The sequence below is a fragment of the Neophocaena asiaeorientalis genome, unplaced genomic scaffold (genome assembly GCF_003031525.2).
Source record: "Neophocaena asiaeorientalis asiaeorientalis breed wild unplaced genomic scaffold, Neophocaena_asiaeorientalis_V1.1 scaffold254, whole genome shotgun sequence".
NCBI lineage: Eukaryota > Metazoa > Chordata > Mammalia > Artiodactyla > Phocoenidae > Neophocaena > Neophocaena asiaeorientalis.
The window spans coordinates 2,430,921-2,443,193 of NW_020174705.1; the positions used below are offsets into that span (position 1 = coordinate 2,430,921).

The 12,273-nt window shown below is 55.5% G+C and overlaps 2 protein-coding genes across 2 annotated transcripts in view; both read left to right on the forward strand.

The window, feature by feature from the left end:
• The window catches only part of PRSS33 (serine protease 33), a 5,516-nt gene extending 3,763 nt beyond the window's left edge, over positions 1–1,753 (forward strand). Inside the window, 6 exon segments of the mRNA XM_024759619.1 lie at positions 394–487; positions 489–554; positions 775–936; positions 938–1,032; positions 1,225–1,394; positions 1,595–1,753. Coding sequence (XP_024615387.1) covers positions 394–487; positions 489–554; positions 775–936; positions 938–1,032; positions 1,225–1,394; positions 1,595–1,753 — 746 coding nt within the window.
• A 5,858-nt stretch (positions 1,754–7,611) lies between these two features.
• Positions 7,612–12,155, forward strand: ELOB (elongin B). Its single transcript, XM_024759679.1, has 4 exons — positions 7,612–7,687; positions 7,809–7,943; positions 9,281–9,386; positions 11,993–12,155. The coding sequence occupies exons 1-4, from the start codon at positions 7,685–7,687 to the stop codon at positions 12,103–12,105; spliced, it is 357 nt and encodes a 118-aa protein (XP_024615447.1). The 5' UTR covers positions 7,612–7,684; the 3' UTR covers positions 12,106–12,155.
• The last annotated feature ends 118 nt before the right edge of the window (positions 12,156–12,273 follow it).

A 12,273-nucleotide genomic window follows, 5' to 3' on the forward strand; every position in this document is an offset into this window, starting at 1 on the left:
TGGTGGCCAAATCTCACAGTGCGTGGGGGGAAGGGGTGGTCTCTGGGGCCTGGGCATAGGGCATAGAGCCTGGGCCACAGGGCTAGGTCTGGGACCAACCAGGGTCTAAAGGAAGACAAAAGGGCCTCTGGGGGGGCTAGATCCTCCTCCTCTCTCTTCAAGTTCCAACCAGAGGGCACCCTCATTCCTAATCTCTGACCTCCCTCCCCTCACCCTGTTACCTGACACCAAACCCATAATCCAGTCCCTTCCCTGCTTCCTCCTCCAGCGTGCCAACGCCCCTCCTCTCCCCCCAACCCCCCCCCAACCTTAGCCCTGTGTCTCCCTGCCCTCATCCTCCTCCCAGTTCCCCGCTCCTCTGCTCGCCCTTGAGTTCCCCTTGTCCTCCCACAGCCTGCGGGCAGCCTCACGTGTCAAGTCTCATCGTGGGGGGCCGGGACACCCAGGACGGAGAGTGGCCGAGGCAGGCGAGCATCCAGCACCGCGGGGCACGTGTGTGTGGGCTTGCTCATCGCCCCGCAGTGGGTGCTGACCGCAGCACACTGCTCCCTGAGGTGAGCAGGCAGCCCAGGCTTGGACAAGGGGCATTCCCCTACTCTGAGGGCTCAACGTCGAAGGGGGCAGGGGCAGGTGGAGCAAGACCCACGGAAGGGGGCGTGCCACTTGGTGGAAGCATGGTCCCCAGGCTCTGAGTGAGAGGGTGGCGGGGATGGGGGCCCTACTGGGGGTGGAGAAGGAGCTGCTTTAACTAGACCCACCGCTGTCATGCCAGAGGGCGCTGCCATCTGAGTACCCCGTGCGCCTCGGGGCACTGCACCTGTGTCCTGCCTCGCCCCACGTTCTCTTGGTGCCCGTGCTGCTGCCCCCGGACTACTCTGAGGACGGGACCCGAGGAGACCTGGCGTTGCTGCAGCTTCGCCACCTAGTGCCCTTGAGCACGAGTCCAGCCCATCTGCTTGCCTGAGCCTGGGCCTTGCCCACCACCAGGCACACCATGCTGGGTCACTGGCTAGGGCAGCCTCCACTCAGGAGGTGACGCAGAGGGCAGGGCACTGGGGCATTGGGGCGGGACAGGCGATCTCTCTCCACCTCTCTCTGACCAGGAATCCCAGCCCCTCACTGCCCCAATCCAGGACCCAGCGTGACCTCCAGGGACCCAAACATCTTCACAGTTTTTCCACCTCACTGTCTCCCAGCTCTTAGAAGTCCCCCCTTCTTCTCCAGTGCCACTCCCAGAGTGGCGACCTCTGCGGGGAGTACGGGTGCCACTGCTGGATACTCACACCTGTGACCTCCTCTACCACATGGGCACCAACGTTCCTCGTGCCAAGCACATAGTGCTGCCAGGGAACCTGTGCACCGGCTATGTTGAGGGCCAGAAGGATGCCTGCCAGGTGCGAGAAGCTGCCTGGAAACTCTGGAGTCCATGCTGCTACTGCCAGCACCCTACCTCGTTAGAACCCAGGACCTAGGAGGTACCACCTCCAGGGCTCAGTGTCCTGGACCCCAACCCAGAGGTACTACCTGGGGGACTGCAGCCCTGGGACCCAAAGTCTCTGGAGGGCTGGGACCTAAGCTCTTCTTTCTCCTGCAGCGTGACTCTGGAGGACCCCTGACCTGCATGAAGTCTGGGCGCTGGGTCCTAGTGGGTGTGGTGAGCTGGGGCAAGGGCTGTGCCCTGCCCAACCGTCCAGGTGTCTATACCAATGTGGCTACTTACAGCCCTTGGATTCAGGCTCGCCTCAGCCTCTGATGCAGTGACACTGACCTGAAGCCAGACTCTGGAGTCCCTCAGCTGTCTGGTCTGTGTGGGGATTTACACATCCCCCCACCCTGCCCCTTCTGACTTAGGGCTTAGAGGCCTAATAAAGTTAAGGGGCCATCCACCCACCCATTCATCTGTCTATCCCCTGCCTCCTCCTTGGGGCTCACCAAACCCAAGCTGCCGACCCCCTCCAGGAGCCTCCCGAGTGTCCCAGGGTCTCACACTCCCTCCCTTCCCTTCCTGCTCATATTTAACCCCCTGAGCTCCAGTCAGACAGGCAAAGACAGGCAAGTGAGTCAGTGCTAGGTCTGGTCTGTGTGCCCTTCTTTTCTGGAAGAAGTCAGAGAAACTCAAATATGAGAGGGATTCAACACCAAGGAAATGACTGTCCATTGCTAGCTTTGAAGATGGAGGGGCCACGTGGCAAGGAGCTGATGAAAGCCCCTGGCTGACAGCCAGCAGGGAAAGGGATGCCTCAGCACTACTACTGCAAAGAACCGAATTTGGCCAATAACCAGAACAAGCTTGGAAGCCAACTCTACTCCCAGCCTCCAGATGAGAACCCTGACAGGCCAAGCCCTTGATTTCAGCTCGGTGAGATCCTAAGCAGAGAACCCAGTTGAGCCCACCCGCAGAGTAGTGATTTAAAAAATTAGTGTTTAAGTTGCTATGTTTGCGGTCATCTGCTACACAGCAATAGAAAACTCAAATAGATTTTGCCCCACTGCAGTGAAAGTGCCCCAGGAGGCAGATGGCCAGCCAGCAGGCCTGGCCTTCCCATGAATTCTAAGGTCTTAGGAGTTTGGGGCACCTGACATCATGCCCTCTGCCAAGAGGAGACAGGAGCCCCCAGATAGGCCTGGCCATAGCTTCTGATATCCTTGTTTTTTCTGCCACTGCCCCCATCCATGCCCTGGATGAGTCTGAGGCTGTGTCCTAGACTTGGCCAGGCCCCCAGGCCCAGGACCGCCCCCTTCCCCCACCTGCATCTGGAGACCGGCCTAGGCCCTTTCAACTCCCTGAACACCCTCATGTGCTGGGACCTGGTGTCCTATCCCCTCTCTGCCATCTCCTCATCACCAGGCCAAGGATCATCCATCCCTATAGACAGAGCTCAGTTTCTAGAACAGCAGAAAGAACAAGAACCGGAACAAAACCTGGAAACCCTGAAGCCCCCTTTTGGAGCTGACGGGGCAGTCGGGAAAGGGGGGACAGGGGAAGCTATCATTGAAGGGGCAACCTGGCTGGACAGGACCAAGTGCAGCTGCCACCACGCAGGCCTGAGCTTCGTCTCCCTGCCTTCTTTCTTCCCAGGGGAAAAAGTGGCTGCAGCACGTGGTCGCTGCTGGGCCAAGCCAGGCTGGGAGGGTGGGGCTGTGGACTGGGCAGTGAGGGAGCTCTGGGCTGCTGTCTCCCCTAGGCTGAGGGCCGTCTACTGGCTGCCCCTTGTGGGGTCACTGGGGACCAGGGTACCCAGAACAGGGCATGGCTGTGGCAGGCCAGGCAAAAGGCTGTGGGCACATCTGCGGTGGGACCCTGGCCACCCCTGCTGGGTGATGCTGGCCATCCTCCCATCCCGCCCTCAGCCGGGGGCCAGCCCAGAGAACTTCCTCAAGATGCCTCCCAAGGTACTGAGACCAGAAAAAGCCAGGGACTGAGAGCCAGGATGCCTCAGTCTTGGACCTGCTGTGATTAGAGTAATGGATCCCCATTCAGAGCCCAGTGTTTCTTTTCTTTCTTTCTTTGGCTGTGCTGGTTCTTAGTTAAGGCTCACGGGATCTTCGTTGCAGCATGCAGGATCTTTAGTTGCGGCATGCAGGATCTAGTTCCCTGACCAGGGATCGAACCCGGGCCCTCTGCATTGGGAGCGTGGAGTCTTAACTGCTGGACCACCAGGGAAGTCCCAGAGCCAAGTGTTTCTGAAGCATAAGGTGAGAGCTAAGCAGGGGTGTCCTAGAAGTGGAGGGGGCAGGCTGCCCACGGAAGGGAATGAGCAGAAATCTGCTACTCCTCGTTAAACCCTCACCAGACACGGTGCAGAGAGCTCTACTGCACCATCTCATGAGATTCTCACTAGACACTCTGTGAGGGGGGTTTCCCCATTTGTCAGCTGAGAAAACAGGCCTAAAGGCATACAGCTGGTAGAAGGTAGACTGCGATTTGAACCCAGGTGGTCTGATTCTGGAAGCAGCTGGGGGTGGTAAAGAGGGTATTACCGCCTTGGTTCTCTCCACTTGCACTCCAACAGTGTGGCCTCCAGGCCCGCCTCCCCTCTGCTTGTTCCTGTTGTGGCAGCCTCACAGGGCTGGACAAGCTACAGCTCTACTCTGTCCAGCAGGCTCAGTGGCACGGCACCCTGTGCTGCTGCATCTCCCCTGTCAGCAAGGTCATTGGGCCTGGAGCTGGGGCGGGGGAGGGAGGGCGCCGGCGGTGGCGGCGGGGTATGGACCTGGCCCTGCCTCAGTAGCATCCTGCCCCTGGCCTCACAACGGCTGCCTGACCTGCCAGGAGGGAGCCCTTGGGGCGGCGAGGATAGTCCTCAGAACCCACCGGGGACAGGACATCAGGCTCCTGTCCAAGCAAGCATTCTCTAGCTGCTCACCTGCTCCAGTTGGTAGAGCTGCAGCCAGATGGCCCAGCCTCTCCCAGGAGTACTGACTCAACCTCAGTTTCCCCATCTACAATCTGAACTGGTAACACCAACCCTATCATGGCTGTAGGGAGAGTCAAAATGACTCAGTTCTGCCCAGCGAGCACGCAGGCTGAGCCAGGCACTGGCGGGCTCTCAGCTGATCTCTGAACACCCGTGAGGTGTTCCCATTTCACGAATGGGGAAACAGGACCAGAAAGGCTAGGTAATATGCCCTAAGACCCACAGCAGGCAAGAGGTGGAACCAGATTTGAATCTGGGCGACTGACTCTAATTCCACACTGAATTGTCACTTCCCTCATAGAAATGAAACCAGTTGTATGACACAACTAGAGGCACACTAGTAACGAGTGGTGATTGACAATTACTGTTTATTAATCAACACTTTAAAAAGTTTAAGTAGACCAAAGGAGAAGTCCCACCAGGCTGATACCCTACAGGCTTAGTTTGGAGGCCTGGGAGGGCTTCTATCGTGAGCGCTGGGTGGTTGAGGCCACAGGGCAGAAAGGGCCCAGGAGGACTTCCTGTGCAGAGAAGCAAGAGCAGCTGGCCAGCTGGCTCACCCACCATCTTGAGACTCCCATTTTGTCTGTCATGGCCCCCAGGAAGGAGGGCCTGCACCCAGCTAGACCACAGAACTGGGTGGCTGGGGGCTCAGCCCCTGCTCCTCCTTCAAACTTCTCCTGACCCCATTCCCACTGCAGGAGGTGTCACTGTACTCACTGACGCGAGGACTGCAGTTACCTCCTGCAACCGGCCCACCCACCATAGCACAATGGGGTGCACAGAGATCCCATCTGAGGGAAAGGGCTGCCTTGAGGCACAGGTGTGGAGGAGTCCCAGGAAGGAAAGGGACTTCAAAGGACTCCGGAGGAGCCAGAGGCCAGAAGTCAAAAATAATAACTATAGCTATAGTTTAGGAAACATCTATTGAGTGCTAACTCTTGGTGATGTTACCAGCAAACTGGGTTTGCCTCTTGGTGAGTGTCAAGCGAAAAGACCACAACCAAGCCAAAGATGGGGAGAAGGAAGGATTTATTATTATTTGCAGCAAGTGAAGAGAACACCAGGGATCTTTCCCAAAGCAGTGTCTCCCCGAACAGCAAAATTGGGGGAATTTTAGGCTAAGGGTACATGCATATTCATGAAAGGGCTTGCAATGAGGCCAGGCTTAGATCACAAAGTGGCTTAGGCCAAAAATGGCTTCTCTTCTGTCAAGAAAACCATGCTGGGTTCTCTCTCCAGGGACCCCCCCCACCTGCTTACGGCAAGGCTCCGCAAACTTTACAGTTATTCCCCAATCTCAGAGAGGGGGAAACTGGGCCTTGGTGAGGTTAACTGCCCAAGGCTGCACACTCAGTGCCAGAGCAAGGATTTGAATCCCAGCAGGTCTGAGCCCAGAGCCTGCATGGCTAGCCACCAGCTTGATTCAGGGCCAAGGCAGCAGCATCTTCAGATTCCACCCACTCCAAAGAATCCTCAAATTGTGGCCTCAACAACTGCTGAACTGTTCAGCATCCAGGGTCACCACTGGCTCATCTCTCATTGGGTGCCACGGCATGCCTTCTCTGGCACGTGCCAGCAATGACTCAGCTGAGGTTCTCCCTCTCCCTGGGAGAGGTTGAAAGAAAAGCCTCCTTCTCTTGCTCTAGTATAACTGCAATTTGGGGCGACGCAGGAGAGCATCCAACTACCAAGGAGGGAGGCCTAGGCTGTCAGTAGGTACGAAGGGCAGCCAGAGAGGGAAACCAAGTCCACAGGCCCTTCTGGAGCCTGAGTGGACCTGGGCAGAAAGGCGGGAAGTTACCCAGGGCACCCTCCTCCTGGGAAGCGTGAACACCAACTTTGGCCATGCATGCTGCTTCTTCCGAGGATGTTTGCCAGGCCTTGTTATCCAATGGGGGTCCTGCTGCTTGCTGCTCACAATCAATTGCATACTCACAAATGTTGGTGGCAAAGGAAAGGTGCTTTTAATCAGAATGCCAACAATCTGGGGAGATGGTAGACTCAGCATCCCCCAAAAACCACCTCCACAGATTGTGCTCGGCCATGAAACTTTTAAAGGGCAGAAGGGAAGTAATCTCAGTTAATTGTTGAGATAGCGGGTCAGAATTATTGCCATCCCTCCACTGCATGCAGGCTGGTTAACTTCTTGGGCTCTTCCTCTAGATGTTATCTTGTTCACACAGTTTGGTCACACAGTTTGTTCAGGTTACTGAAGGGAAAGCTAGGGACGAGATCTGGTCATCTGTTAAATACTTGCTCATTGCTCTAAATAACCAACTAGTTTGGCAAGGTATTGTGTAATTAAAAGATTTGAAAGGTGTGCTTGGGCCAGAGATGGGTAGAACATGGGGTGGATGGAGGGGCAGTGCCTGGTTTAAAAGTTAGTTACAGGGACTTCCCTGGTGGGCTAGTGGTTAAGAATCCACCTTCCAATGCAGGGGGGCAGGGGGTTGGATCCCTAGTCAGGGGAATTAAGTTTCCACGTGGTGAGCAGTATGCCCCCCCCCCAAAAAAAGTTAGTTACAATATAGCTTTGCTAAAGTGACATGAAAAGGGGCTTCCTGCTGAGGGCGGTTTCCTGCAAAGAGCTGCTTACACACTCCCTAACCCCAAAAGCAGCTTCCAAGGATCCTTACAGGCCCTAAAGCCTCAGTAAACTGGTTTAAATAATCCTTACAACCAAGGCTAGGGCAGGGACATGGGGCTGTTTCCTGATACGGCGGCCGAAAGATCCAGAATTTAACACCTCCTCAAAACACCTGCCAGGAAGACCCATAATCATGAGTCAGACTCCCAAATCTGACAGCCCAGGTCTCGCTGAGATGTGAATGTCTTGCCGCCCTGATGACCGAGACACATCATTCATTCACTCTCATTAGGCTGTGAGGCACCCTACGCTTGAAGTTAGTCCCCACAAGGCTGGCATTCCCCACAAGGACGGGAGTCCCCTAGACTGCATCAACATGGGGAACTCGGTTTGCCACACCCAAGATGGCGCCACCGCGCCCTGCGTCCCTCCCGCGCTCGGTCCCTGTCGGCCTCCCACTACCTCCGCCACTCCACCAACCGGCCCCGCCCCGCGCCACGGCGCCCAGTCCGCAGTCGGAGGCTCGGCCGTAGCGCCCCCTTTACGGATTACTTAAAATGGCGGCCATGGGGCGGGGCCGCCAGGCGCGGGGTACGCTGGGAACAGCGCGCGGGCTGCCGGGAACGGGGCGGAGCGCGGCCGCGCCGGCGCGTCGAGGGGAGAGGCAGCCGCCGCGATGGTGAGCGGGCGTTGGGGGAGGGGCGCTTGGCCGGGGCCGGGCCCGGGGCCGGGGGCGGCAAGGGCGGTGGGCCGTGCGTGGGGGCCCGGGCTCCGCGTTCACCCCGGCCCGCCGCCCCCAGGACGTGTTCCTCATGATCCGGCGGCACAAGACCACCATCTTCACGGACGCCAAGGAGTCGAGCACTGTGTTCGAGCTAAAGCGCATCGTCGAGGGCATCCTCAAGCGGCCGCCGGACGAGCAGCGGCTGTACAAGGTGCGGTCCCGTCGGTTCCGGGCGGCCGGGGGCTGGGGGAGCGTGCTGCTCGGAACCGCCGCCCGAGCCTGGCCGTGGGCGCAAGGCGGCCCAGTCGTTGATGTAAACATCAGCGACCGGCTGCCGCGGGCCGGAACTCCGCCGCGTGGGGCCGTTGCTCGAACTCGGGGAGATGAAGCCCCGATAGCGGTCGCTACACCGGGGGTCTCCGTTCGGATGGCTTGAAAGTCGCGCGCCAGGCCCTATGCTGAGCGCCGAGGGCCAGCGTCACATCTGATCCCTACAGCGGTCCCACCCGCGACGTGCTGGCCCTTGATTTCTGTGCTCTGCGGTTAAGGAAACAGGCTCGGAGGTGGCCGCTTAACGAGGCCAAGGTTGTTGGCAGAGTCAGGATTTGAACCCCGATGCTCAGTCGTGTGCAGGACTCTCACACGCCCCCCGCCCCAGACACGCCTTAATACAAAGAAATGGAGAAATGGAGGGTGTTGAGATGAGTCAGGTCCCACCAGTTCTTCACCCAACAACTGTTTATTACTCCCCAACTTACTGCTGATGTTCTAAAAGCCCCCGCCCCTTTCCCCTTTACAAACCAATTGCAATTATCCAGCAAGGATGTCGTGGGATTTGGGGTTTTCATTGGGGAGTCCTGTTTGTTGGCCCCTCATTTCAAGTTTCTGGCAGCATGAGGTCCCTCACCTAAGTTCCTTGATCTGATTCTGGGTGGAAACTGGGAAACTGATCTTTTGCTGCAGGCTGAGCCTTCACCCCCTTTGTCTCTAAAGGCCTTTTCTTCTTGTTACCTGCTGGGGCTTCTGTAATAAGGACCTTTCCTACTGCCTGAGCTTGTTTCACTTGCTGTGCTCTGTGCTTTCTGTAGGTCCTTTGCTCATTGAAGCCTCTGGCTGCCCTATGAGTTGGGAATTCCAATAACTCCCGTTTTACAGATAAGGAAACTTCACATCAAAAAGATCAACCACCTTGTGCAAGGTGGTAGAGCTGGGATTCAACCAGGTCTGCCTGTGGCCAGATGGGGTCACTGACACTTGAAATTAGATTCACCTGGAGTTGCAGGGGTGTAGATTGAAATTAGATTAGATTCACCTGGAGTTGCAGGGGTGTAGATTCCAGACCCCTACCCTACCCTGGGAGGTTCTGATTTGGAAAGTCTTGGGTGTAGTCCTGGAAACTGTTTGATATACTCTGGGGTGGTTCTGGGCCCTACTCGGGGCTGTTTCTTTTCCGTCTTCTGACTTTCAGTGTAGTTGCTGACCAGAGAAGTCTTTGGGACTTGCCCCTCCTGGGGCCTCTTCTGAGACCCTGCCTGCCTCTCTCCTCAGGACGACCAGCTTCTGGACGACGGAAAGACATTGGGCGAGTGTGGCTTCACCAGCCAGACAGCACGGCCTCAGGCCCCAGCCACTGTGGGGCTAGCCTTCAGGGCAGGTGAGAGGGACAGCGACAGGGTGGAAATGGCCAAAGAAAGGGGTGGTCAGGGAGCCTGCAGTTGTTCCTCCTGGACCATGTCTCCCAGTTCACCAAATGCAGGCAATATCGTATAATAGTGTGTTTGCTTCCCCATTAAAAACAATGAGAAGCACATGAGATACTTGTAGAAATTGAAGCCCATTTCATGGAGGATTCAAAGATTCTTAGTCACAGTACTAGCTTACATTTACAGAGAACTTACTGAGCACCTGGCCCTGCACTCTGCATTTTATTTCTGTTGTCCCATCTAATCCTCTTGATAGCCCTGAGGGGTAAGCAGTGCCATCCCCATTTGGGAGACATGGACGCCGAGGCTTGCTGGCAGTCATGTGGGAGGCCACAGTTCAGCTGCCGGCTGCCAGGACCTTGTCTGAGCTGGGCACCATGCCAGCCAGTGTCTCCGTGGTACATCGCTTACTCCCCCAGCATCTCTGTATAGGCCAGAGTTGTATTGTGATCATTTTAAGGATGAGTAAACTAAGCCTGGGGAGGTTAAATCAGGTTCAGCCCTTTCTTGCCCCAGAGCCTGTACTCTCCTTAACCACATTCCACTGTGACCAAAGTTTAGAAACCTGAGGGGTGGGGGTGGTTTATGTTGCTCCTTTTGCCAAGAAAAAGATTTAAATTTTATCCTTTGTCGCTGGAAATTTAAACAGGGGTTATAGGGTGTTTTCACAGCTGTAGACAGACCCAGGGGCTGTGTGAATGGCTGGGTAAATCTGGATGAAGTTACAGGGAGTTATTTTTCTACCTTCTTGTAAGAAAATGTAACAAGGGCTCAGGAGGGAGCATATAGCCTTAGCTGCACTTCTCAGTTTCATAAGGATAAACTATGTGAGGCCTCAGCAGCTGTGTCTTCGGGCAGCTACTTCACGCCCCGCCCCTCCCAGACTGGAGTTTGTCTCCATAAAGGAGTATGACACTGGGACCAGCCTCACAGCAAAGCAATGTGAGCCCCCGTGCACCCCAGGCCCTGCAAGCACTCAGGAAAAAGCAGTTTTACGGGCCTTTGTGTGGGTTCCCTCAACTGTCACAGTGACAGTGAGGCAGGTGAGGGGCTGGTGCAGACTTTGTACAGGGTGGGTACTATACAAGGCTGTCCTCTGAGGCAGGTAAGGGAGGGCTGAAAGCACATCTGTTCTTCCTAAGCCAGGGCCAGGCTGCATTCTTCCAGAAAAAGTCTCTCTTCCTCTAATTTGAACAGAGGCACCCTATAGACTTGCAGCTACTCAACCATCTTGCAGGTGAAAAAAATCACAGCACAGTGAGGTGATTTTTTTCTCCCCATGACCCCCACTTATGGCATAGATTGTGGACCCTTGGTGGCATCACCTCAGGTGTGTCATTGCTGTTTTGATAGGGGCTGTGGTGTGGACTGTAGTCTGTCTGCTTCCACTTGCAAAAACGCACTTCTGGGTGGGTAGTTGTTTCCTTGTACAGAGACGGGTCTCTCCCCACCCCGCAAAGTGGTTTGCTTAGTTAGGGAGATATGATAGTGTCTGGTGTTAAATAGCATCTTCCAGACTTTATTTCCAAAGAATGGGGAGAGGTGATGAAGGCAAGAATTGTCACTCAGATTTGTGGCTTGGAAGATGAATTTGTTACTAAGCTGGGCCATGTCTTCACCTCAGCGCTGTTGACATTTGGGGCTGGATGATTCTGGGTGAGGTTGTCTTGTGCATTGCAGGATGTTCAGCATCTCTGGCTTTTACGAAAGATGGCCTCTCCCCACTAGAGGCCAGTTGCAGCCCCTCAACCCCCAAAGTTAAAACTTGTCAGACCTGACCGACTTCCCCTGGGGAGCCTAATTGGTTGAGATCCCTGAGCCAGGTGGAGAGAAGTTTCCCATGTAGAAGAAAAAGTTGTGTTCATTTGATCTGTGTAGTAACAGCAGGAATGACACGGAAAATCTTCCTGGGGCTGCTGTTCTAGTAGGAAAGCAGCTAGCTGGTTAAGAGAAACAGGGCATTCGCGCTAGCGATTAAGTGTTCCCAGTGTAATGCACAGGGCATTGGGCATGTAGAGTGGGTGGTTGAGGAACGCTTCTCTGAAGAGGTGATTTTTTTTGTTTTTGGTTAAACAATTTTTTTAAAAAATTTTATTTTTTTGTCTGTGTTGGGTCGTTTCTGTGCAACGGCTTTCTCGGGGGCCACTCTTCATCGCGGTGTGTGGGCCTCTCACTGTCATGGCCTTGAAGAGGTGATATTTGATTGCCCCTGGATGCCTTTCTTAGGCAGCCAGCCGTTCTAAGTGTCAAGCTAGGGAGTGGCAAATGCAGAGACTTTGAGGCAAGAAAGAGGTTGATGTGGGAACATGGGGACCACAAGGAGACATGTGCAGAGACATAATGACACGATGAGATTTTATTCAAAGTATGATGAGAAGCAAGAGAAGGGAACAAGGTGATGGGGGAGATTGTAGGTGGATGCAATCCCAGAGGCTGAGGGATGCAGAGGGTGAGGAAAAGGGCCCTAGCATGGCCAGGCTGGGGGAGGGGAGCAGGATCAGGTTGGTTCTGTAAGGGTGGGAGACTCACTTTGCAGTGGCCACCCCCTCTCCACCAGATGAGGCCTTTGAGGCCCTGCGCATCGAGCCCTTCTCCAGCCCACCCGAGCTGCCGGATGTGATGAAGCCACAGGACTCAGGAAGCAGCGCCAATGAACAAGCTGTGCAGTGAGAGGTCCCCCAACCGCCCTACCCCCCCAATAAAAGAGATTTGGGTGTCCACCTGGTTGCTGCTTCTTTCTACACACCTTCTCCTGACTCAGGCATCACCTCACTGGTGTGCCCCGCCTTGCCCCACCCTTAGCCTCTTCCAGGCCAGTCTGCTGCATCCCAAGCTCTC

Excerpts from the sequence above, each read along its gene's own strand:
- ELOB (XM_024759679.1), top strand. Across the intron at positions 7,944-9,280 it reads ACGAGCAGCGGCTGTACAAG|GACGACCAGCTTCTGGACGA; the intron begins GTGCGGTCCCGT and ends CTCTCTCCTCAG. Across the intron at positions 9,387-11,992 it reads GGGGCTAGCCTTCAGGGCAG|ATGAGGCCTTTGAGGCCCTG; the intron begins GTGAGAGGGACA and ends CCTCTCCACCAG.